This window comes from Bubalus bubalis, chromosome 16 (genome assembly GCF_019923935.1).
Source record: "Bubalus bubalis isolate 160015118507 breed Murrah chromosome 16, NDDB_SH_1, whole genome shotgun sequence".
NCBI classification, from domain to species: Eukaryota; Metazoa; Chordata; class Mammalia; order Artiodactyla; family Bovidae; genus Bubalus; species Bubalus bubalis.
This window is the reverse complement of record NC_059172.1, coordinates 31,835,016-31,862,014: the sequence shown is the minus strand read 5'-3', so window position 1 is coordinate 31,862,014 and position 26,999 is coordinate 31,835,016. Positions and strand designations below refer to the sequence as shown.

Sequence of the window (26,999 nt, the reverse complement as noted above, 5' to 3'; positions counted from 1 at the left end):
CAAGAGAATTCTGAAGCAACACTGTTGGGTTACTCATAGATCAATGAGTGCAGCACATCAGTAGATTCACCTCTCAAAACTCTAATTTAAACATATTTGAAGCTAGCTTTATATAAGTTCAGATATAAAACAGAAGAACTCAAGCAATAAATGCTGATACTGGATACTATATAACCAGTTCAGTTCAGTCGCTCAGTCGTGTCTGACTCTTTGCAACCCCATGGACTATAGCACATCAGGCTTCCCTGTCCATCACCAACTTCTGGAGTTTATTCAAACTCATGTCCATCAAGTCAGTGATGGCATCCAACCATCTCACCCTCTGTCATCCCCTTCTACTCCTGCCTTCAATCGTTCCCAGGATCAGGGTCTTTTCCAATGAGTCCATTCTTCGCATCAGGTGGCCAAAGTACTGGAGTTTCATATGACCAGAGGTAGTCACATAGCAAGCACGTTATTCAAAAACAGGAATGTTTCCAAGACAAAGAACCATATGGTTTGAAGGACTTCCTGTAATTAACCTCTTTAGAATTTCAGGACACAGAAAGACAAAATTGACTTTCTCACTGTCTCATTAATGGTGCATTTCATAAATCATACCTGATTTGACCTAGGTTTTTTTTTTTTTTAGCAGACATCTCAAAATGTTTCACTGAAACTACAATCCTTAAATGGGGAGGATGATCAAGCCTATCCCCAAAGGATGCCCCTATCTAAAAAGAAATGGCTCCTTTATAGAATTCAGAACATGAAAGTGGCTCCCTACATATGCTACCCAAAGGCTTACTCTGCCCAAAGTCTTTGTCCTCTTATCATCTGTCAAGCCCACGAAAAAAAGAGTCAGGTTTACACATTATTTCATACTACTGTCAAATTTATCCCTGCACCCAAAGACAACTGAAATAACCAGCTGAAAAAAAACATTACTGGCAATTGTTGCTAGAAAACTACCTCGCATGCCTGGGATCTCCCAGCAAACACTACTTTACAGCAAGGTGGTTTGGTCCGGAAGCCTATCTCTACTATTAGTTAAAACCAGCAAGTATCAAGTTCTAAATGAGCTGATACCTTTTTATTATGGTAGTTTTAGGAAATATATGTGCTATTATTTAAATAATAAGATTGATTTTAGAGTTATAATTTGAAAGAATTTATGGTTTTTCCTGCATGTGCAACCTAGCCTATGAATGTTGATTATGTCTCTCAAGCAGGAGCCATAAAAGGAGTCCTTTGGCCCCCTCTCCAGGACAGTCTAAATAACAGCACTCTTTGACACCTGTGGAACCCTCCATAGATTGCTCCTCGGGAAAAAGCTGAGACACTCCTACCTCTATATACCCTGTGATCAAGAGCACTTGGCCAGGCCGAGGGCCCCCCTCTTCCTCACCACTGAGCCCAGGGGGTGGCAAGTAATAAAAATGAAACTCTGCTCTTGGTTTTGCTCATATTTGGTCATGACATTTTGCTCTGGTGGCGATAACATCTTCACAGTTAGGAAATTAGTCTTCAACTGGATAAAACCACCACAGAGCAGCCTCATCAGTAAGCAAGCAAAGAAAACCAAAGGAGCTTGCGGCTAATGCTTGTGGACAAGAATGCTGCAATGGTAATAACAGTGGGGAAGGAGGTAACCTAATATTTTAAGTTTACCACTAGGGCACTGGCTCATTCTAAAGCCTTCACTCTGGACTTGTATCTTATAGTTGGCACAGGCAGGCGAAGAATGATACCCCAGCACTAGACAATGGGATTTTTCACTGAAAATAAAATTCTCATGCATGATGAGTGAGCAATAAATCATTTGCAGAAGTAACCCAAAGAACTATCATGGGCACAGGAAATCTGGGAATACTACAGTTCAGCAAAGGTGTCAAAGAGGGAAGTTTCAAGGAAGCTGAAATTGTAGCTTAGAAAAGAAGGAATTCTACTTTGCTGAAGGAGAAACAAACAACTCCCTCCAAAACAAAAACCAAAACAGAGAGTAGCCAAGCAGTAGATTGCATTCAAGTTCTCTGATTCCTAAGCCTAAGCTGTGACTTCCCTCTCTCATGACAGGAGTATTTTGTCAGGGGCCAGCAACCAATTTTTAAACAAAACAAAACAAAAAACCAAAAAGTGGATCCATGTAATTCCTATAAAAGAGCCATCCCTAGTCCATCAAAAGAAATGAAAATGGACATGGCTGTCAAGTTGGCATTTCAAAAAAGCAGTTTTACGGTGATTTTTTACCCCAGTATCAGTCACTTAGAAACTGAGTCTTGAGGACTCTTGTGTTTGCTGTATCACATATTTTACAGTATCCCAAAGGCAGAGACTATAACAACCAATACAAAAACACTGAGAGGGCTCTGTTGGGAGCACAAGCTTTCACTCCTATGAACATCAGCAAACATTCCAAGGCAGGGTGAGGCAGAAAGGTCACTGGTGAGAGTAGGGAGCCAGAGCTGAAGGCTCAGCTTCTCTAGTTATTCATTCTAAAACTTTGGGCCCATTAAGTCTCTGGGCCTTATTTTTAAGTATGGTAATTGTTGATTTCAGTCATATAACAAAAAGCAGTAATCCACTACCTTACTGCGAATTTCTGCTTCTCAAAGGCAATCACTTTCAACTTTTAGCTCTTTTAGTATTTTTCTCCTTATTTCCAAAAATATACGTATACTGGCTCTTTGGGGATCAATTTTACTCACTATTTATCATCTCTCTGTTATGAAGATTTGCTCTTTCATATCGTTATTGTCACTCCCATGACCACTCATACATACACATGTACACACACTTCCCATTCCACTAACATAGTCACATCACAATTTTTAGTTACATTAATATTTAGGATATGCCCAATCCATGGAATACTACTCAGCAACCAAAAAGAAATGAACCAGAGGGCTTCCTGCAATGCAGGAGACCAGGTTCAATCCTTGGGTCAGGAGGATCCCCTGGAGAAGGGAATGGCAACTCACTCCAGTATTCTTGCCTGGAGAATTCCATGGACAGAGGAGCCTGGTGGGCTACTGTCCATGGAGTTGCAAAGAGTTGGACACGACTGAGTGACTTTCACTCAGAGAGCTTCCCTGGTAATTCAGTGGTTAAGAATCTGCCTTGCAATGCAAGGGATACCAGTTTGATCTCTGGTCCAGGAAGATTCCACATGCCTTGGAGCAACTAAGCCTGTGTGCCATAACTACTGAGCCTGAGTGCCACAGCCTCTGAAGCCTACATGACTAAAGCCTGTGCTCCACAACAACAGAAGCTGCTGCAATGAGGAGTCCACACACAACAACAAAGGGTAGCCTGTGCTCGCCACAACTAGAGAAAGCCTGAGTGCAGGAAGGAAGACCCGTCACAGCCAAAACATAAACTAAGTAAGTAACCTTTAAAAAAATAAGACTATTGATACATATAACCACTTGCATACTGTTTGATTCCACTTATAGATTTAATCTTGAAAAACAAAATTATACAAGTGTTAGATAAATGTGGTTTCCAGGAGTCAGAGAGGAGGATAACAGGTGTTCTGTGACTATAAAGGAGTAGAGTGAGGAAAATTTTTGTAGTTATGGAATGCTGAACCATGACTGCAGTGATGATTACACAAATCTACACATGTGACTAAATGGCACTATATATACACATTGCACCAATGTCATTTTCCTGGTTTTGATACTATACTACAGTTGTAACAAGATGTAACCACTGGAGGAAACTGGGTAAATGATATATGAGGCCTCTGTTTATCTTTGCAACTTCCTGTAAATCTATAATTATTTCAAATAAAATGCTGTTCAAAATTTATATTCATAAATCAACTATACCCCAATAAAAAATTAATATTCAGAGTCTATATTATTTTGGGGAGATTACAACTGATTCATTTAGAGAGACTACAATTCAACCTACAACAGGCTGATTTCAAATTTTAGCTATTATAAACAATGTTTTTATGAAAATTTGTACAAAAGCCTTTATGTGGCTATGTTCAGTGCTGTGCTAAGTTGCCTCAGTCCTAGTCTTTGTGACCCTGTGGACGATAGCTCACCAGGCTCCTCTGTCCAAGGGATTCTCTGGGCAAGAATACTGGAGTGGGTTGCCATGCCCTCCTCCAGGGCATCTTCTTGACTCAGGGATTAAACCCAGGTCTCTTACATCTCCTACATTGGCAGGTGGGTTCTTTACCACTAGCACCACCTGGGAAGCCTTTTATGTGGTTGGCAGCTTTCATTTCTCTTGTTAATACACCAAGGTGTGATTCCCAAAGCTTTTAAATAAGTTTTGTTATCTGGAGGAACAAATATCCCAACACTTTCTTATTTTCTTCAAGAATACTCAGGGTCTATATTATGATTTATAATGATTTTCACAGCTAAGCCACATAGTGTATTATGACTACACTGTCTTTCCTGAATAACTAGAATTCTGGTTTCCCTAGAATTAACAGTTGTTTCGTTTTTAATTTACTTGATTTTAATGTCCTTTTCCCCAAGTCATCTCCAGGTTCTCCAAAACAACTTTATGATTCTTTTTAAAATGGTTGAACATGTTAGATAATTTACTGATGTGTTTGGTTTTTTCTTTAAAGGATCTCTTGGAGATCTCGAGCCTCTTGTTCAAATCTGATAGCTCTCTCTAGTCTTTAGGTCTCCTGCATAGTTGCAGTCCTTGAATACTCCTTAATCATTTGGGGACTTACCTTCATTTTCTATGCTGGGTTCCCTTGTTCCTTTGTTTCCCTTCCTATTTCGTCCCTATCCTCATTATGCTATATCAAACTACCAAGTTATCTGAGATAGCATCCATGGGAAACAAATCTTTTGAGATGTCAGAAAATGTCTCCAATTTCATATTTTATTGTTAGTTGTCAAAAATAAAATGCTAGGTTAAGGATAAAATGCTAGGTTAGAAATAATTTCTTCTCAGAATGTAAGGCAATTCCTCCACTTTCTTCTAGATTCCAATACTGCTTTTGAGAAATCCAATGCCTTTTTATGTGACCTGTTCATTCTCTAGAAGCTTTTAAGATATTCTCACTCTACCCAGTGTTCTAAAATTTTATAATGATGTGTTTCTTTTTGAAAATTCATTGTACTGAGTGCTTGATGGGTTTTTTCCCAATATAAACATATGTGTACTGAAGTTCTGGGAAAATGCTGTATTATTTTTTTGATGATTTCTTTCCCTTTATGACTCTACATCTTACTATCAGGAGATCCAGAGACCTAAAAGGGAAAAAACTAGAGGAATTGGAGAGAATGAAATCATCAAAAATAATTACACCAATTTTTTTAAATTTAAATAACTTTTATATTTAAATAAATCTTAAAACTGATCCTCTTAGGATTATTATTTCTTCTCTTATTTTCTACATGTTTTAAATTCTTTATTCTGATGTATCCTTTCAACTGTCCAAAACAGCTTTCTTGTTGTCTGACTATTCCTTTTTTTTTTAAACAGGACCCTATTCTTATTTCACTGAGGCAGTATCTTCTCTGGTCTGAGTTTTTTCAAATTTTCTTTTGCTCCCTACATTGTCTCCTGTGCGCTCTCTCCCCACTGCTCTCTTTTGGGGTTGGGGTGGGGAAGGTTCCTTTTCTCTTTGGTTTCATTTCTGTTATGTTAGAGATTTTTCTCAAACATCAGGAGATCTTTGCCTCTTTTATTCATATTTAGGAGGAAGGCACACAGAGATACACTGCATGGGCAGTGGGGCATATTAACTTCTAGGCTTCAAAGTTAACAAGAAAAAATGTCAAGCCAATTTTTTTTTTTACTGCAGAGGTCTCCAAATGTCTGAGAGTCAGTTTCTCAGCAAAAAATCCTCTAATCTCCCACCTGAGGAGAATAAACCTGACTACCTATGTGTGAGAGATAAGAACTAGATGGAGCCCTTCATATAATCCCTGTTTTTAGAATGTCACCTCTCGTTTACTCTCAGCTAAATCTGGTAATCCCAAATCCAGGGCCTCTCTGATTTTATTTCTCTGGAGGATAAACCTTCAATGTTCTGCTGAAATAGACAAAAAGACCTGATAGCTTAAATGTTCCTTACATACCTCTAAACTCCTGTTTTCGGCTCCATCTCTCATGCTAACATTCAAGGTGCCAAGAATCTCCAATACCAAGGACTTTCCAGGGTTCTGTATGACAAAGATGTCTTTATTCAGATTAATTTCCCTCTGTAGCTTCAGGTTTCTGCTTTCCCTAATCCACTAAATCATTTCTCATTTGTGCCTCTTTCCTATCTTCTCAGGGTTTTCCTAGTGAGCTCAGCTGGTAAAAAATCCTCCTGCAATGCCGGAGACCTGGGTTTGATCCCTGGGTTGGGAAGATCCCCTGGAGACGGGAACGGCCACCCACTGCAGTATTCTGGCCTGGAGAATTCCATGGACTGTATAGTCCATGGGGTTGCAAAGAGTCAGACACAACTGAGCAACATTCTCTTTCACTTTTCACTTTCCCATCTTCTCTATTCTCTTAGTCTGTGTGAGTTAATACTAGTTTTATGCCATTTCAATGGAGTTTTTAAAAAGAAAGTTAAAAAGTATGAGTTCAATCCACCTTATTTTAATCATACTGATGTAGTTACTCAAAGGACAAAATACAAAATATGAAAGCTTTTGGAAAACTTACAAAGTTTTATAAAGTTCAGTAGTAGTGTTAGTGGTAGCAGTAGTATGCAATTTTTTTTCTTTTTTTAAATCTTTTGTTTGCTTTTCTTTTGGTATGCTATTTTCTTAAATAGCTATTCCAATATAAAGGATTTTTCTCTTTGGGTGCTCTAGGGAGGCACCAAGTTTCATAAAGAAAACATCAAAAATATTTGCAGCATATATCCTAAAAGCCTTGATATACAAAGAGCCTCCCATACCCTGCAAAATTGATAAAAGACAACCTAGTGGAAAATGTGCAATAAATGACACAAAATTCACAGAACAACTACAAATGGCCATGAAAAAGTATTTAGAGATGAAAATTAAAATAAGACATTTTTCTCTTACAGACAAGCAAAAACTGTAGAAAGTGATAATATCCACTGATAAGGTATGATAATATTCACAGTGATTATTAAAAACCTAAAAATAAAATGGACTTCTTGCTAGTTCTAACCCTACCATTCACTCACTATATGACTCTGAACAACTCATGTCCCGTCTCTGGGCCTTAATTTTCTCATCAGTTTAAGAAGAAAAAAAAAGATTTTTAAAAAACCCAAATCATTAGGAGTATCTGACTTGCTTATCTCACAGAGATGTAAAGAAAAAAGCAACACCGGCCTTGAAAGAACCTAGCAAACTTTATAGCTCAATATAATCCTGTAGCATTTATAAGAAGGAAAATCAGAGTATCCTCAAAATAAACTAAAAAAATATAAACTAAAACTAGCATTGCTGGTTAGCCATCCTAGGAAATAAACAACTACTTTTCCAAAGAACTACAGGAAGAGTTAAAAGGAAGAAATCTAGGTTCTGGTTTTACCATATGACTTAAACAAGCCCTCTAACATCTTTGTGTCAGCTTCTGAAGGTATCTAAGGATTCTATAATTCTGTGACCAAAAAGAGAAATGAAACCCTGTACTGAAACAGTTGGAATTTAAACTTGCCAGAGTCTCTTGCCTAAAGAGGCTGAGTAGATCACAGGCCAGCTTTGCAGAGATATCTAGTTTATTGGTCCATAAAACATTTTTTTACTGGCCAGCCCTCCTTCTTGGCATATACCAAAGAAACAGCAAATAATAGCATGATCACATCTCCTTAAAGACCTTTGACAAACCCTCCTTGATCTTATATACAAAACACTAGACCCGGAAATACATGGCACTGGAAGTTGTGAACCATTAACTCAGCCTTTGTACCCTGACTTTCTCTACAGAGAGCAACTTGGAACAACAAAATCAGGACTATAGCACGGGAAGTAAACTCTCAGAGAGAACAACTCCATAGCTGCTGTGTCTGCAAAAATGATGGTAGGAGAAAAAAAAAACCAGCAGAGAAAGCAAGTGAAAAGGAAATAAGAGCTCCCTATGGAAAGAATTAATCAATGAATATTTATTAAGCCCTGACCCATCCCACAGGAACTATGCTACCCTCAGGGATCTTTTCTCTCAGATCTCCTAAGAATAGTCATAGCCATTTACTTAGCACTTCCATTTACCTGCATTCCATTTATATTAGCTGGTTTCTTTATCAAACCAAATCTGTTACTGAGGAATTAATGCCTCCATTTCACAGAAAATTGAGGTTCACAGAAATTCACTTACCCAAAATGGTGGATTGCTATTGTTGTTATTATTGTGTATTACTATTCTCATTTTAATGATGAGGAAACTGAGGCTCAGGCAGTATAAAGAACTATTAAGTTATTAAGTAGAAGAATAGGGTTTTGCCAGGTGGCTCTGTTTTTAAAGTGAAAGTGAAGTCACTCAGTCGTGCCCGACTCTTTGTGACCCCATGGATAGTAGACTGCACCAAGCTCCTCTGTCCATGGGATTTTCAAGGCAAGAGTACTGGAGTGGGTTGCCATTTCTTTCTCCAGGGAATCTTCCCAACCCAGGGATCGAACCCAGGTCTCTCACATTGTAGACAGACGCTTTACCGTCTGAGCCACATCCCCTTTCTTGTTTGATGTTAAACCGCAAAAAGGAAAGTAAGATTTCAACTCTATTGAGTATGCAGTTAAAAATAAATGACATGTACAGACTCCTTCTTCAGTTCCTTCCAAAGAATAAATGTCATCATTTCTGAGAAGCAGTTAAGCAGCAGCCCTTACTGCCAAAAAAGTCAAAGGGAATCCTAAGATCCCCTAGTCAACGGATGTACCAAAAGACATCAAGGATAGGTGACATTGGTCCAAGGGCTTCTCACTGTCAAGATGAAATCACACTCCCATGTCAACCAATCTCAGTGGGCAACCCAATGGATAATCACAAAATAACCAGCAGAATAATTTGATAAGCAAATCCTGACATCACGCTTATTCCAATGCTTTTAATGGAAAGCTTTTCTTGTAACAGTGTCTCTCCCAGGCTATGAGCAATACTTTGACCCTTCAAGCAGTGAGACTGGCATCAGGGTCCTCAGCTCTGCCTGGCTGATGACCTGAGAAAGAACAACTGACTCTCAACCCTAAGTAACTTACCTAAAAGCTTTGTGTGTGCTGGTCCAGAAGCAAGAAACACACCAGCCTCATAAATTTTGCTTCCTCATAATAAATTGGTCTATCTACTTTTAGGTCTCAGAAAAGGGAAGAAACCTAGAAGAGCAAGAGAAAAGAAGCTTAATGTTTCAGGGAATGTGTCAGAACTCTTCTATAAACTGCTAGTGTGGAATTAAAAAAAAAAAAAAAAGAGGAAGAAGAAAGAATACTCTGCTGCCAGACAGCAACTGCTTCATAAAAAAGGTGTCTGAAGCACAGGCTCACACTGGTTTATATAAAAGGCCAATTACTAGCAAACTCTATGATTGTAGCCTTGCAAGGATTACTATTTTGTTCTGTTGTTACTTGTCCAGCCCCAAACAGCCAGAAACAGAAATCAGTTTCACAGATTTCTATTGCTATCTGCTAACAAAAACGCTGTGCTTGCTCTCATATGCTGGAGAAAAGAGAGTACTGTCCTGTTTAAGTTTTAGAACAGTCAAGCCTGGACTAGCTTTGCTACTTACTAGCTGTATAACTTTGGTCAAGACCCTCAGCATCAGTTTCTCTATCTGCAAATGAGATTTTTTGGTGGGGGGGTGCTGTGCAGCATGTGGAATCTTAGTTCCCCAACCAGGGATCGAACTTGCAACCCCTGCAGCAGAATCATGGAGTCTTAACCACTGGACCATATAACAACAATAAAGCTTAGTCTCCTTTTTCTTCTGAGGAAAACACTTAAGTGCGAAGTACCTAACTTAGATTTCAGACTGTCACCCTTTAGAAAAGGGAATATGTTTAATTTCATTGTTGTTCAGTTTCTAAGTCGTGTCTGACTCTTTGCGATCCCATGGACTGCAGCACACCAGGCTTGCCTGTCCTTCACTATCTCCTGGAGTTTGCTCAAACTCAAGTCCATTGAGTCAATGATGCCATCAAACCATCTCATCCTCTGTCACCCATTCTCCTTCTGCCCTCAATCTTTCCCAGGATCAGGGTCTTTACCAATGAATCATATCTCTGCATCAGGTAGCCGAAGTATCAGAGCTTCAGCATCAGTCCTTTCCAATGAATATCCAGGGTTGATTTCCTTTAGGATTAACTGGTTTGATCTCCTTGCTATCCAAGGAACTTTCAAGAGTTTAATTTTATAGAATATATTAATATTAAAAGAAGAATGTTTTTCCTGTCCTTACTCTAGTATCTAATGCAAATATGCACATGAAAGCACAGGACAATAGCACTCAATAAGATTCGGATGTCTAGCCCCAATCCTTTTCAAGACAGTAAGACTGAAGTCAACCAAGAGCAACACATAATTTTCCCTGTATTACAGAGACTTTCCTTCAGTCAAACAGTATTTACTAAGCAACTCTTGGGTGCCAGGCCCCTTCTGGATTAATGCAGATACAGAGACAAATAGGACAACTTTCCAGCCACTACCAAGCTCATGATGCAATGAGGAAGACAAATATCAAAACAGATTATTAGAATATAGAAATCGTTAACTTTTGCCTTATAGCTCTAAACTGATTCTTCATTGTTCTATTCAGTGACAGTGCACTGGACTCTGCAGACTACCTTGCTCCTTTCCCAGCTGGTTCACATCAGATTCTGCCAATAGAAAGTACTGGAACAAGGCCACAAGGCTAAGAGAGAAAGAAGTGGCTTTTTCTAGTGTTTGGTTTTTCTATACGGCAGCAAGCAGATCAGCACACAGAGAGCCATGGCAGATTTCAAGACAGTGGCTCTCCAGGTTCTGAGGCAAGCAAGCGCCAGGCAATTTCTTCTCTACAGCAATAAGTAGCATGTTCCTATGACTGTATTCCATACACTCTCCTCAGAATCTTGGCCTTGTGGAGCTCTCTTTCCTTAAGCTTTTAAGTTCCTTCCTTGTTTGCTTTTCCCTCAGCCCTAAGGATGGTACTCTTAGTAGTTCACTACTTTTTATCTATTTAACAATTCTTTATATTAAATTTTACCCATTCAAATTGGTGGTGTGACTTCTATCATTTCAACCGGACCCTGACTGCTATAAGTAGGAGAAATGCTATGATACTGACCATGGAGTCCAGCCTCTACATTTTACAGATAAGAAAACTACAGTTTCAAAGATTGAAAGTAATCTGCTCAAGGTCACACAGTGGTAGAACTGAAACTAGAACTCCTGTATCCTGACCCTCAATAAATAATAAACATGTATCAGATACTTCTGTGTCCAGGCTCTATGTTGGCTGTTGAAAACACAAAAAGATGAACTATAACAAATCTTTGCTTTCAGATGGCTCACTATCTGGTCAGGGAGACAGACACTAAAAAAAAAGAGCACTCTAGGGAGGGGTGACAAGCACTAAGACAAAAAGAAAAGAAATTACTAGATCTTCGAGGCTAGTAAAAGATGCGTCCTAGGTGGTTTCATTTTACCACACTTTACTCTCTAAGCTGAAGGATTCCTGAGCTGAATGGAAAGTTAACTTGAAAATAAATCTATAATCAAGGCTTAAGAAATGCAAGTAACCAAACAATAAACATCCATTCTGGGCATAATCAGAAATATCACTAATGGCAAATTCTTCTAGAAACAAATTAAGGATGAACATCTTTCAGTATTAAGTTAGGAGGGTACTGCACTGGCTTTTAAAGGGCAACGGGATTCAAAGAAGTATCAGGTATCAGCCTGGAAAGACTTTTTAGAGGAGAGTGTAATTATACTACCTAAGCTCTGAAGAAAGGTGAGCGAGACTAGAGAGGATACAGACTGCTTCAGAGAACACTTGCATAGTAGGAAGGATACACCTATGGTGAGCAGATGCTGGCACAGCATGGTAGACAGAAAGGGGCCTTGAGAGCCCTAGACCAGAGAGAGGTCTGGTTTATGCTACTTTCTTGTTCTAGCTGAATCAAGTTGCCTGCTGTTTCCCTCAAAACAACAAGCTCTTGCATCTTTCTGGGATTTTGCACATACTGTTCCCTCTGCCTACAATGCTCTTCATTTCCTGTCTATCTAAAGATCTGACCTTCCTGTGAGATACAAATCAACTGTCTTCACGGTAAAGTTTTCTCCAGTCATTCCCTGTACCCTTGATCTGAGCAGAATGAATCATTCCCTGATGAGCACTTGTATATCTCTCAATTATAGCATTCTTACACATAATGTTATTATTTGTGTATCCTTTCCCAATTAGACTATGAAACTCCTAAGCAAAATATTTCCCAGGATCTATTATTGTTCTTAGTAAGCAGGAACTCAACAAAGGTACACAAAATTGTTCTACGAAGCTTGTCTACACAAGCCTAGCCTTCAAGCCCAAGAATGAATGGATCTTAGAGCCTTAACATTCCCTGATTCATGATGGATTCCTGGAGTTCAGAACATTTTGGCTGTACTAGAAACTCAAGTTATTTCTACTTGAGAGCTTAAATATTTCCTTGTGCCAAACTGGCAATGCAACTGTATCTTTAGGGCTTCCACTACAGGAATTAAAGTTTGTTGCAAGTCCAAACACTACAGTTCTTTAACGTCATTTACATAAATTGGAAAAATAGACCAAGAACTCCAATCAGCTGAACTCTTCCTAGGGAAGAAGACCTGGCTGTTTATTAACAGTTCAAACTACTGCTGTCTAATACCCATGTGGCTAGCATATTTTCTCTTTTGGCAGCCCATTCATATTGGGGGAGGAAGTATCTGTTGCAATCAGAGTAGGAATTAGAGTCAAAGGTAGAGAATAAGACCAGCTCTGCCACTCTTTATTTTGCTAAGTGACCTTGGACAAGTCATTTAATCTCACTGAGCTTCAATTTCCCCAGGTGGGAAATTGGAAAAATATTACCTGTCCCACTGGGCTACCGTAAGGATCAAATGAGGACTATTCCTTATTGCACTGAACTCTAATCTAATGATTAACCTTGTCTTTTTGGAACACACAGAAAACTAGGAAGTAAGTTTAAAGAAAGCCTCTTTAGAACCAAAATAACTGCCTCTAATTCTTCACACTTTATTACTGATACCAGTAGAGTTCCTGGAGCCTCACTCTTCCTTTAAAAACATCTAATAAACTCATAATGTGGGAGCACCACAGTTGAAGGCAGGGTTACTATACTGAAAATATGAGTGTTAAGTAAAGTGAACATTGAGGGCCTACCCGCAGCCTTTCTCCTCCACTCAGCTTCCAGATCACAGGTAACCAGCATTATAACCTCAAGGAAGGAGACTAGAGGATCCTTCCAGAGAATCTAACCAGCACTAGTGGAAAGACCTAATGACATTGCAGTTGTGCCACAAACAGCCCAGGCAGATCACCATTAGGATGAGGTCCAAAATCAGTAAACTCCACCCAGGTATTTAAAATTTCCAATTAGCTTTTTAATAACTCCTTTTAAAATATGAATAGTCAAGGATTGTCAGACATCTGGGGAAAACTCCAGCATGAAAAGCAGAATTCAGATCCTATTTATAGTGAAGAAATTCGAGGATTCAAATGAAAAGTTATTTGAAAGAAGCATAATAATTAGCTTATCTTGACCAAAGTTTGCCAGTGATTAAAAAATCAGATCAGGGAATTCCCTGGTGGTCCAATGGTTAGGAAGCTGTGCTTCTACTGAAGGGGGCCTGGGTTTGAACCCTGGTTGGGGAACTAAAGATCCCACAAGCCATGTAGCACAGCCAAAAAAAGAAAAGATCAGGTGGACTTACACCATCAAGCTGATTAATAAACAACTCCTTCCAAACTTAACGGTTCGTTTTACTGATGGCTATTCATTTCATCAGGGACAAGAGGCATATAACAAAGTATTGATAGAATTTGCTAAGTCTGGCAAGGTGTAATATTGTATCTGTGCTTTATTTTTCTAATTCTAAAGATATCAGTTGTTGAACAGATCTACATAAAGATGGTTTGAGTATCCCAATGAAGGCACTAAAATAAAGAAATCAATGGGTCATAAAAGCATTAAGAGACATCACTGATGCCTACTAATCACTGACGCTACATGTTGTTAGACTTCTGTATGTACAAAATTCTAGATGAACCTAGAGGAGGGAAGTCTCCCATCCCATGCACCTCACCTTCGAAAGTCAGGGAAGACTTCATGGAAAACCCAGTAGTTGAGAAGAGTTTTCAAGAAAGAGTAGAGACTGTCAAGTAAAACAGAAGAACAGGAAAGAGTACAACACAGTAGAAAGACTATCATGGATCAGAACATACATAAGGGTGGAGGGTGGTTAAGAAGCTGTAAATAATGCAGTGTCAGTACCGCAAAAGTAAGAGAAGTAGGAGGAGGCAGGGATCAGATTAAGGAAGACCTAGTATGTGACAGAAGGAGTTCAGACTAATCTGAAGGCAACTGGGAGCCAATGAAGAGTTTTAAGAGCAAATTAAGATGACTAGATTTTAATTTTGGAAAATATCACCCTGATGATGATATAACAGATTTTAGGAGTGGAAAGGGAAAGACTGGTGGCTGCAATCTTCCCAGCTAAATACTGTTTCTAAAAGGCAGCTCTCCTGCTTACAAACCCAGGTTCCGCTCTCAGCTTACTGTGAAGCAGATTATTCTCTCTCTGATACCAGTAGATACTAGAGACACTCTAATGATCCCCCTGAGGAAACTAGCCTACCAAGGCCTCCACCACTAGGTTCTTTCTTTTTCTCTCCTAAGGTCTTCTTTAAAGGCACAAAGACTGTGTTAGGTTACACAGTATCAGAGTATGTCTCTCAATCTGGTTTTAAGGAAGGTATGCATGAACCCCAAGCCCCTACCTCCCAATTTCCAATGATTATGGCAATTTTCTGCCACTTCTCAGAGCTATATTAAACTAACACACACATAAGCTAACATGCACACATGAACATACAATCATTCATATACATGTCCGTTTTTTCCATGTACACTCTTCAGGGAAATGGGAGGAAAGATGGAAAGGAATATTTAACAAGCACCAACTTAATGCTTGATTCTTTCCTCATTTCTTTCATTTACTGTCTCAGTACTCACTACAACCTTGAACAAAGTAGATATTTATATTCTCATTTTTAGAGATGAAGAAACTATGGCTCAAAGAGAATAAATGACTTACCCAAGATCAAAGAGCAGGTATAAGGCAAAGCTGAGATTTGAAGCCACGTGTCTACGGGTTTACCAAGACTTTTCTATCACCTCATTCTAGGTTTCTCTGTACCTTATTTATTCATTACTAAATCTCCACTTAACTCAGTTGTTGAACTGCATTATACCAAGCTACTCACTGAACAGATCAATGATCTGGAAAAACAACCAAAGAGAAGAACCAAGTACAAATGGAAAACTTGGGCAACAGACACAGTTACCAGAAAGAAAAGTGGGAAGAAAAAAAGAAAAACAAAAAAGAAAATCAGCAGCAGCAGCAACACTGAGTCCAACAAGCTCTTAGGAGCCCTAGCTGATACCAGCAGGTACAGATATAGCCAAAACTCATGTTGACAAATTTCCATTTCTAAATTTTATCTCCTCCATAGCCAGCCCCAGCAGAGTGCCCAGTCAGGCACACATCACAAAATGAATTCCAATAAGCAGATGCAATCTCTCCCTGAGGTCTTCCCACTTTTACAGAACCACTAGAGAAAGCTTTTGTTCTCCATTTGAACAACTGTCTACAAGCCCTTGGTGGTAAAGGGAAATTGGATTTGAGAAGCAGATGGCTTGTCAAAGAGCCTAAAACCTAAGGTGAAAAGGAAGCAATTCACTAAAACCAAGCTTTCCAAAAGAGAAACCACATTCTCTAAGGTGACAAAGAGTGCTGAAACAGTTATATGACTTGCCCTCCAAACACAGCGTCCCCAAAGCACTTTGTAGCAGGGGCAGAAGCCAAGACTAGCTCTAGCTGCACTGACATACTAACACTGTAGATTTTTCTAAAAGCAAGAATCACTTGTTTGCAACAATAAGCGCTTGGTTATGGAGATTTCATTATAGAAGGATCTTGTTATGGAAAAAAGATTATATCAATGAGATCCTCAATATAATAAGGAGAGAGAGAAGGAACTTCAAAGGTTAAACAAGATAATTTAAGTAAAGAGTCTAGAAATTGAGCTGGCACACAGTAGATGCTTAATCAGTGTTTGCTGGAGTGAACCGAAGAAAAGAAAATAGCATTCGTTTAGTATCTTCTGATTAATAAAAATGACCTAAACAGCTTTTGTATACTTTACCTCATTTAATCCATAAAACAACACAGAACAAGTGTTAATTATCCTCATAATATATAAAACATTCAAAAAGATTAAGCAACTTGCTTGGTCTTGGTCATTTAGTTATTAAGGGAAAAACTTGGGATTTGTTCATGGTATCAGAAAGTTACAAACTGAGCAAAAATAAGTAAATAATGCCATTCATATTTGTTTTACAGTTTTTCACTGCACAATAAAACAACTGGAGGTAAACAGTGGACTCAGAATTGGAATGACTGAGTTCTGGTCTTAACTGTGCCAAACTGCTATGCAGTTTAAGTCTCTTCCCCTTTCTGGATTTTAATTTTCTCACCTAACTTAACAGTAGTACAACATTTAACTTAAACATGAGTTAAATTATCTTGAAATTCCAGGAATATCGTATATACAATCGAGACTCTTTACGGGACAAGAAATTTTCCCTTATTGCCCAGTGTTCACTCTGCTCTTCCTCTGGCTACATGTTCAGGACTAACAGCTTACCTCCATCTGTCCATCAGCCATTTGTAAGCCAGAAGCATCCTTTATGTACAGCTTACCACCTGTGCTGGATGCTTCATTAAGTGTAAAGCTGATACCATAGTTTGCTGGAAGCCTGGTGCACAAATGTTACCTGTAGATGAATAAATCATTCCAGTTGTGTTGGGTTGCAACTGTAAGGGCAGCAGCTGTGGATCTGAAAACAGATGGTCTTACAAGGATGGAGGACTTGGCTTCTATCTGATTCTCCTAAGGCAAGCAGGTTTGGGTCAGCAGGAAGCCTGGCTGGTAAGTGCTGGAGTAGAGCTAGCATTCAGTAATGAAGAAAGATGACAGAAATGCACACGCAGTTTCTTTTCATAATAAATGAATATATTAATTTGAATATATCTGTAATTACCAGAATCCCAAACCCTTATTTTTATACCTATTCATCAACTTCTAAATCATTTTCTTTTCAGTCTAACGCTCTTCCTCGATTTTTCAATACAAAGGTGAGTTCAGGGAGAATGATTAGTAGAGCCCAGGCAGAGGAATAGAACTTTAAGATCTGCTGACTAAACCACTTGAAAAAAAAAAAAACAGAAAAACAAACTGAACTTACTAGATGACAGTGAAATAAGTTTCTATGACACAGCTGACATAATAGAAGATGTGCAGTAAATATATATTTAACAAGGTAATGTGCCAGACAACATTCCAGGTATTGTACATACATTCTCTCATTTAATTCTAAATACGCTTTATTTTCACCCCACTCCAGTACTCTTGCATGGAAAATTCCATGGATGGAGGAGCCCGGTAGGCTGCAGTCCATGGGGTCGCTAAGAGTCGGACACGACTGAGCGACTTTACTTTCACTTTTCACTTTCATGCATTGGAGAAGGAAACGGCAGCCCACTCCAGTGTTCTTGCCTGGAGAATCCCAGGGACGGGGGAGCCTGGTGGGCTGCCGTCTATGGGGTTGCATAGAGTCGGACACGACTGAAGCGACTTAGCAGCAGCAGCAGCAGCAGGCTTTATTTTATCATCTCCATTTTGTATACAAGGAAATTAAAACTCAGAAAAGTCAAGGATTCTGCCTAATCACACAGTAAATTAAGTGACAGAATCAGAAATGACTCACCAGGGCTAAATGATTTCAAAGCTCTAAGCATTTTGTTTGTCAACCTCTTGTCCAATGAATAACAACCTTCTTGCTGCTCCTCAAACACATCTAGTTCACTCCCACCTGCGGACCTTTATGCCTGCTATTTCCTCTATCTTCCTATTTTCTCATTGTTTTCTACTTTAGATCATTCAGGGCTCTGCTCAAATGCCATCTCTTCAGAGAAGCTTTTCTTGATCATCCCCCCAACATATACTGTTCCCTTACTTTGTTTTATTTTTATTATGGCATTAACATTATATTATTTATTAGCTTATTTATCTGTTTACTGTCAGTCTCCTCCACTAGAATGAAAGGTCTTTGAAGACAAAGACATTTTCTTGGTCACAACTGTACCCCTTGTGCTTAGAACAGTAACTAGTACATTGCAGGTGTTCAGCAAATATTCAGTCAATCAATCAATGAATTCTAGTGATCAAAATCACAGAGCTCTAAATGTTAGTGTAAAAAAAGTACTTGTTACATATTATAAGGAGCACAGGCTTTGTGATCAGGCAGATCTGATTTCTAATTTCTAACTGACTATGACTGTGTGAGTTTGGACAAGTCTCTAAACTTCTTTAACCTTCTCATCTGTAAAATGGGTATAAGTCCCATAGATCTATTATGATGATTAAATGCAATAAACACATGAAAATGCTTTGTACAAACTATATAATGTGTTATATAAATATATGATGAGATATTATTACAATGAGAAAAAGTTTAGAGACAATCTTGTCAAGCCTTTCACTTTAAAGATCACCCTAAGGCCCCCAAAACTGTCCCTAGAACTAAACAATACTTCGATTCTAGGTTCCCAGGCAACCAAGCTGGGACACCTGCCATTACCCCTACAAATCACTTGACCTCTGCTACTTCACTTTTTCTTGATTCTTCTTGCACCTCACTGGCTACTCCTTTAATATTCTCAAACACCACCGCCCCACCAATGTCAGCATGTCCAGGGCTCAGATGTCAGATTTCTTTTCTGCTCTCTCTATACACATTTCTTGGATGATAACATCTACTCAATGGCTTTACATATACTGATTTCCATTTCTGACCTGAATTTTCCTGAATTCCAGACTTGCATATTCAACCGCCTATTCAACATCTCCTTTTGTTTGTCTTACAACCATCTGAAATGTAACATGTCTAACACCAAATACTTGACCCTTCCTTACAAACCTGCACCTGCCAGTCTTTCCCATCTCTGTAAATAGCAACTCTAATCTTACAGTTGCTCAAGGCAAAAACCTTCCATTGACTACTTTCTTAACTCAGTGAGGAATATTCTTTCCCTCCTTGCTGTTCATTTACAAACCAAGCATAACCCCACCCTAAGGATTTAGTGTTTATAATTTTCTCTGCCTAAAGCATTCTTCTCTCAAATTATCAATATGATGAGTTTCTTTATTTCATAAGATATCTGCTCAAATTTCACTTCACCAAAAAGGTCTGGGTCAACCAGTCATATCTTAACTATTAATAGATCTCTCCCAGGAATTCCCTAGCAGTCCAATGGTTAGGACTTGGCGCTCTCGCTGCCAGAGACCTGGGTTCAATCCCTGGTTGGGGAACTAAGATCCCACAAGCCATGCAGCATGGTCAAAAATAAAATAAATAAATAAAATAGATCCCTTCCTTTCAATAACTCCCTTTCCCCACATATTGCCTAATTTTTCACATCTCTGCCCACTAGATTGCCAATGAAATCGGGGACTTTATCCACTGCTATATCCCCAGTGCCAAGATCAAACTGTATGTGCTCTATAACCCATAACATTAACAATTTAACCATTAATTATTTTTTAATTAATATCTTATGTCCTCAATCTAGCCTTCCCCTAAACAGACTAAACGTTATTTTTAAATGAAAATCTCTATTCTAGATATCCTCTCTGAGAACCTTCAATTTAATTAGTGATAATGCAGAAGTAACTAAAAAAGGAGAGATTGATAAAATGAAGCCCTATTTTTCTTCCTCTGGGTTCCTCTTATAATCAGCTAACAAATCAGCAAGTATTAATAAGTACATCTTTGGGTTCAGACCGTCACCTTATTAAAGAGGGATATAACCTAGCTACATAGTAAAACACAGAGAGATACGTAATAATAGTAATAAGATGGACAATAAACATATGAAAAGATAGCATCATTAGCCATCAAGGAAATACAAATCACGAGATACCACTCAGTTCACATTCACCAGGATGACTAAAATAAAAAAGACAAGTGGTGGAGAGAATGTGGAGAAAGTGAAACCCTCATATGCTTGGGGAATAAAATGGTACAACCACTTGAGAAAACAGTTTGGAGTTCCCCCAAAGGGTTAAACATAAACTTATAATATGATCCAGCAATTCCACCCCTAGAATTCCTCTACCCTAAGGAAAATGAAAACATATAACATATATCCACACAAAAATTTCAGACACAAATGTTCACAGCAGCATTATTCACAACAGCTGAAAAGCATTAGCTGATGAATAGACAAATAAACTGATCAATTTATTAATTTAAATTTATTCCCACTCCAGTACTCTTGCCTGGAAAATCCCATGGACGGAGGGGCCTGGTAGGCTGCAGTTCATGGGGTCGCTAGGAGTCGGACACGACTGAGTGACTTCACTTTCACTTTTCACTTTCATGCATTGGAGAAGGAAATGGCAACCCACTCCAGTGTTCTTGCCTGGAGAATCCCAGGGACGGAGAGCCTGGTGGGCTGCCGTCTATGGAGTCGCACAGAGTTGGATACGACTGAAGCAACTTAGCAGCATTCATATTTATATATTTATATAATATTTATATATTAAATTAATTTATATTAAGTTTATTAATTTATTGATTTAATTTAACATTAACTGATGAATAGATAAATATCCATATACTGGAATACACTGCAATAAAAAGGAATGAAGTATTGATACATGATACAACATGGATGAACCCTGAAAACATTACAATGCTTAAATGAATGAAGTCTGGTCATAAAAAGCCAAATATTTTATGATAACATTTATATGGAATATCCAGACTAGGCAAGCCTACTGTAGAAGACCGATTAGTGTTTGCCTAGGGCTGTGGAGATGGGAGAAGAGTGGGGTGACTGCTAAAGGGTATATGTTCCTCTGTGGGATAATGAAAATGTTCTAAAACTGACTGTGATGATGGCTGCACAATTTCATGAATAAAAAGGCACTGAGCTTTATGTTTCAAATGGGTGAACTGTATGGCATGTGGATTATAGCTCAATAAAGCTGTTATTAAAAAACTTTAAAAATGTAATCTGGGGGTTGTTTCAGGTTCCATTTATCAACATTCTTACTATTCACAATCAAATGAACATTTATTGAAAGCCAGATAACTCCTTCTTTACTCAACACAACCAAAAAGCCCATGAGATAGGAGTTGTCACCTCACCCATTTTGCAGTTCATATAAGTTAAATGAATTAAGATCTAATACTTTGGCCACCTGATGTGAAGAGCCGACTCATTGGAAAAGACCCTGATGCTGGGAAAGACAGAAGGCAGGAGAAGGGGATGATAGAGAAGGAGATGGTTGGATGGCATCACCAACTCAAAGGACATGAATTTGATCAAGCTCCAGGAGTTGGTGAAGGACAGAAAAGCCTGGCGTGCTGCAGCAATGAGGTCACAAAGAGTCAGGCATAACTAAACAACTGAACAACAATAACAAGATCTAAAGAGAGAATTATCAGCAACCTGAGATATGCAGATGATACCACTTTAATGGCAGAATGTGAAGAGGAACTAAAAAGCCTCTTGATGAAGGTGAAAGAGGAGGGAGAAAAGGCTGGCTTAAAATTCAACATTCAGAAAATGAAGATCATGGCATCTGCTCCTATCACTTCATGCCAAATAGATGAGGAAAATGTGGAAACACTGTCAAATTTCATTTTCTTGGGCTCCAAAATTACTGTGGACGGTGACTACAGCCACTAATTAAAAGACGCTTGCTCCTTGGAAGAAGAGCTATGACCAACCTAGACAGCATATTAAAAAACAGAAACATCACTTTGCTGACAAAGGTCCATATAGTCTAAGCTATGGTTCTTCCAGTAGTCACGTATGGATGAGAGTTGGACCATAAAGAAGGCTGAGTGCCCAGGAATAGATGCTTTCAAACTGTGGTGCTGGAGAAGACTCTTGAGAGTCCCTTGGACTACAACCAGTTAACCCTAAAGGAGATCAACTTTAAATATTCATTGGAAGGACTGAAGCTGAAGCTCCACCTGATGTGAAGAGTTGACTCACTGAAAAAGACCCTGATGCTGGGAAAGATTGAGAGCAAGAGAAGGGGACAACAGAGGATGAGATGGTTGGATGGCAATACTGACTCAACGGACATGAGTTCAAGCAAACTCCAGGAGATAATGAAGGACAGGGAAGCCTGTCATGCTGCAGTCCATGGTGTCACAAAGAGTGAGATACGACTTAGCAACTGAACAAGATCTAGAGTAAATTATCAGAGACAAGAGTTGGTCCTACATTCATGATCTCCAAATCTAAGGCCCTTTCTCACTCTCATCCCCAACTTCTTGCTAGGACGTATAATTAAGACCTAGCTGTCAGTTCAGTTCAGTTGCTCAGTAGTGTCTGACCCTTTGCAACCCCATGGACTGCAGCACGCCAGGCTTCCCTGTCCATCACCAACTTCTGGAGCCTACTCAAATTCATGTCCATTGCATCGGTGATGCCACCCAACCATCTCATCCTCTGTCATCCCTTTCTCCTCCCGCCTTCAATCTTTCCCAACATCAGAGTCTTTTCCAATGAGTTAGTTCCTCCCATCAGGTGGCCAAAATATTGGAGTTTCAACTTCAGCATCAGTCCTTCCAATGAATATTCAAGACTGATTTCCTTTAGGATGGACTGATTGGATCTCCTTGCAGTCTGAGAGACTCGCAAGAGTCTTCTCCAACACCACAGTTCAAAAGCATCAATTATTCAGTGCTCAGCTTTCTTCATGGTCCAACTCTCATATCCATACATGACAACTGGAAAAACCATAGCTTTGACTAGAAGGATCTTTGTTCCCAAGGTAATGTCTCTGCTTTTTAATATGCTGTCTAGGTGGAGCAAAGCTTTTCTTCCAAGGAGCAAGTGTCTTTTAATTTCATGGCTGCAGTCACCATCTGCAGTGATTTGGAGCCCCCCCTCCCAAAATAAAGTCTGTCACTGTTTCCATTGTTTCTCCATCTATTTGCCATGAAGTGATGGGACCAGATGCCATGATCTTAGCTTTCTAAATGTTGAGTTTTAAACTAACTTTTTCACTCTCCTCTTTCACTTTCATCAAGAGGCTCTTTAGTTCTTCTTCACTTTCTGGTATAACAGTGGTGCCATTTGCATATCTGAAGTTATTGATCTCTCTCCTGGCAATCTTGATTCCAGCTTGTGCTTCATCTAGCCTGGCATTTCACATGATGTACTCTGCATCTAAGTTAAATAAGCAGGGTGACAATAAACAGCCTAGACATACTCCTTTTCCTATTTGGAACCAGTCTGTTGTTACATGTCCAGTTCTAACTGCTGCTTCTTGACCTGCATACAGAGTTCTCAGGAGGCAGGTAAGGTAGTCTGGTAGTCCCATCTCTTTAAGAATTTTCCACAATTTGTTGTGACCCACATAGTCCAAGGCTTTGGTGCAGTCAATAAAGTGAAAGTACATGTTTTCCTGGAACTCTCTTGCTTTTTGGATTTTTCTAAATCCAGGTTGAACATCTGGAAGTTCACGGTTCATGTACTGTTGAAGTCTTGCTTGGAGAATTTTGAGCATTACTTTGCTGGCATGTGATATGAGTGCAATTGTGTGGTAGTCTGAACATTTTTTGGCATTGCCTTTCTTTGGGATTGGAATGAAAACTAAGCTTTCCAGTCCTGTGGCCACTGCTGAGTTTCCAGATTTGCTGGGATATTGAGTGCAGCACTTTTACAGCATCATCTTTTAGGATCTGAAATAGCTCAACTGGGATTCCATCACCTCCACTAGCTTTGTTCGTAGTGATGCTTTCTAAGGTCCACTTGACTTCCCATTCCAGGATGTCTGGCTCTAGGTTAGTGATCACATCATCATGGTTATCTGGGTCATGAAGATCTTCTTTGGACAGTTCTTCTGTGTATTCTTGCCAAGTCTTCTTAATATCTTTTGTTTCTGTTAGGTCCATACCATTTCTGTCCTTTATTGTGCCCATCTTTGCATGAAAAGTTCCCTTGGTATCTCTAATTTTATTGAAGAGATCTCTAGTCTTTCCCATTCTATTGTTTTCCTCTATTTCTCTGCATTGATCACTGAGGAAGGCTTTCTTATCTCTCCTTACTGTTCTTTGGAACTCTGCATTCAAATGGGTATATCTTTCCTTTTCTCCTTTGCCTTTCAGGTCTCTTCTTTTCTCAGCTATTTGTAAGGCCTCCTCAGACAACCATTTTGCCTTTTTGCATTTATTTTTCTTGGGGATGGTCTTGATCACTGCCTCCTGTACAATGTCATGAACCTCTGTCCATAGTTTTTCAGGTATTCTATCAGATATAACTGAAGTATAATTAAGACCAAGCTGTAGCATTTATTCATAAAGACTATAAATTAATAAGCTAAGGACTAAGAGATCATAAGAAAAGATTTAAAATCACCCTTTAACAGAATGATTATCAAAATTGTATATCATAAAATCTAATATCTCTACATTTAAGTATTTGGTCAGCAGTGCTATGCTTCATGAAAAGAGAGTTGGCTGGATCTGATTTCCAAGGTCACCAATGTGGGGAAAAAGAAAGAGGGAAAGACAAAAAAAAAAAGTCCACAGCATCCCCGAGCAAGCCAATGAAAAGTCATTAGCACTTCAAAAGGATTTGCACCTGACCTTGGCAATTCCCAAACAAGACATCTTAATAACACTACTAAAAAGCACTTATTAAAAAGCTAGCTGTAACAAGGAAGCTTTTTGGGGTGTTGGAACTATTTGGTACCTGGACTATGGTAGTGGTTACACAAACCTATGATTAAATTATGACACAAAAAGATCAAATTTATTAAGATAAAAGTAGAATTTAATAAAAACTGCATATATATTTTAAAAAATAAGATTTTATGTATCAAAAGACATTATCAACAGAGTAAAAAAGGCAACCTATAAAATGGAAGAAAATATTTGCAAATCATATATTGATAAGGGATTAAAATCCAGAACATATAGGTAACCCCTAAAACTCACAAGAAAAACCAGATATACAAGTGGTCAACAAGCACTGAAAAGATTCTCAATATTACTGATCATTCAGTTCAGTTGCTCAGTCGTGTCCAACTCTTTGCAACCCCATGAACTGCAGCACACCAGGCCTCCCTGTCCATCACCAACTCCCGGAGTTCATCCAAACCCATGTCCATTGAGTTGGTGATGCCATCCAACCATCTCATCCTCTGTCATCCCCTTCTCCTTCCGCCCTCAATCACTGATCATTAGGGAAACACAAATGAAAACCACAATGAGATACTATCTCACACTCATTAGGATGCCTATTACCAAAAAGACACACACACACACACACACACAGAAAATCACAAGTGTTGGTGACACTGTGGAGAAATTGGAATCCTCATGCACTATTGGTGGGAATATAAAATGGTACTGCTGCTGTGGAAAACACTATAGTGTTTTCTCAAAAAATTAAACACAGAATTACATATGATCTAGCAGTTCCAGTTCTGGGTTTATACTCAAAAAAAAAAAACAAACCAGGGTCTCAGAGAGATGTTTGTACATCTGTGTTCATAGTGGCATTATTCATAATAATTCATAATTATTATTCATAATTTTCATAAGAACTCAAGTATTCATCAATGGTGAAGGGATAAGCAAAATTTGGTATGTGTTTGTATATATACACAAACACACACACACACACACACACACACACACAATTCAGCCTTAAAAAGAAAGGAAATTCTGACATACGGTATGACATGGATGAACCTCGAGGACATTATGCTAACTGAAAGAAGCCAGTCACAAAAAACAAATACTGTATGATTCCACTTACATGAGGTACTTCGAGGAGTCAAAATCACAGAGATAGGAAGCAGAATGTTGGTTGTCAGGAGTTGGGGGATGGGTCACTGGGGGGTCAATGGGTATACAGTTTCAGTCTTGCAAGATGAAAGAGTCCTGGAGATGGATGGTGGGAAGGTTGTACAAGAATACCAATGTACTTAATATCACTGAACTGTACACTTAAAAATGGTTAAGATGACAAATTTTATGACATGTATTTTTTACCACAATTTATAAACAAATAAGCAAGCCAGCACATGTGGTAATCTTACCTCAAGTAAAATGTAATAGTTAACGTTTATGAGTGCTTACTGTAAATGAGCACATTATTTCACCTGACCCTGACCATAATCCCAACTATTATGACCTCTTTTTCACAAATGAGAAGGCTAAGACAAGTAAAGTCAACCCAATTGCTCAAGATCACATAGTTATTAGGTTGGTGCAAAAGTAATTGCGGTTTTACACTGCCGAACTTTGCTTTTTGCTACAGGAATACATTCTTAAATAAATGTGGTTATGTTATACATCATTTTAATGAGCATTTCTTACTTTATGTCTTTTTTTTTTTTTTTGCTAATGACTTGTTACTTGCTGCTCATTTTAGATTTATTTTAGACTAGGTAAATGATGTTAGGACAAAAAGCAAATTTGAGCGATTTTCTTATTCAAGTTCAAAATGGGTAGTAAAGCAGTGGAGACAACTTGCAACATCAACAATGCATTTGACCCAGGAACTGCTAATGAACATACAGTGCAGTGGTGGTTCAAGAAGTTCTGCAAAGGAGGCTACAGGCCTCAAGATGAGCACAGTAACTGGCCATCATAGTTGACAATGACCGACTGAGAGGATCATCAAAGCTGATCCTCTTAGAACTACAAAAGAAGTTGCCCAAGAAATCAATGTCAACCATTCTACAATTGTTTGACATGTGAAGCAAATTGGAAAGGTGATAAAGC

General features: G+C 38.7%; 1 protein-coding gene across 2 annotated transcripts in view; it reads right to left on the bottom strand.

The window, feature by feature from the left end:
- FAM168A (family with sequence similarity 168 member A) overlaps nt 1-26,999 on the bottom strand; it is a 198,967-nt gene that overhangs the window by 111,098 nt on the left and 60,870 nt on the right. The window contains exon 2 of one of the 2 annotated variants that reach the window (XM_025266444.2): nt 16,820-16,949. The exons of the other annotated variant lie outside the window; for it this stretch is intronic. Coding sequence (XP_025122229.1) covers nt 16,820-16,840 — 21 coding nt within the window. The 5' untranslated portion in view covers nt 16,841-16,949. The remainder of the gene's footprint in view (nt 1-16,819; nt 16,950-26,999) is intronic. 2 annotated transcript variants of the gene reach the window in all.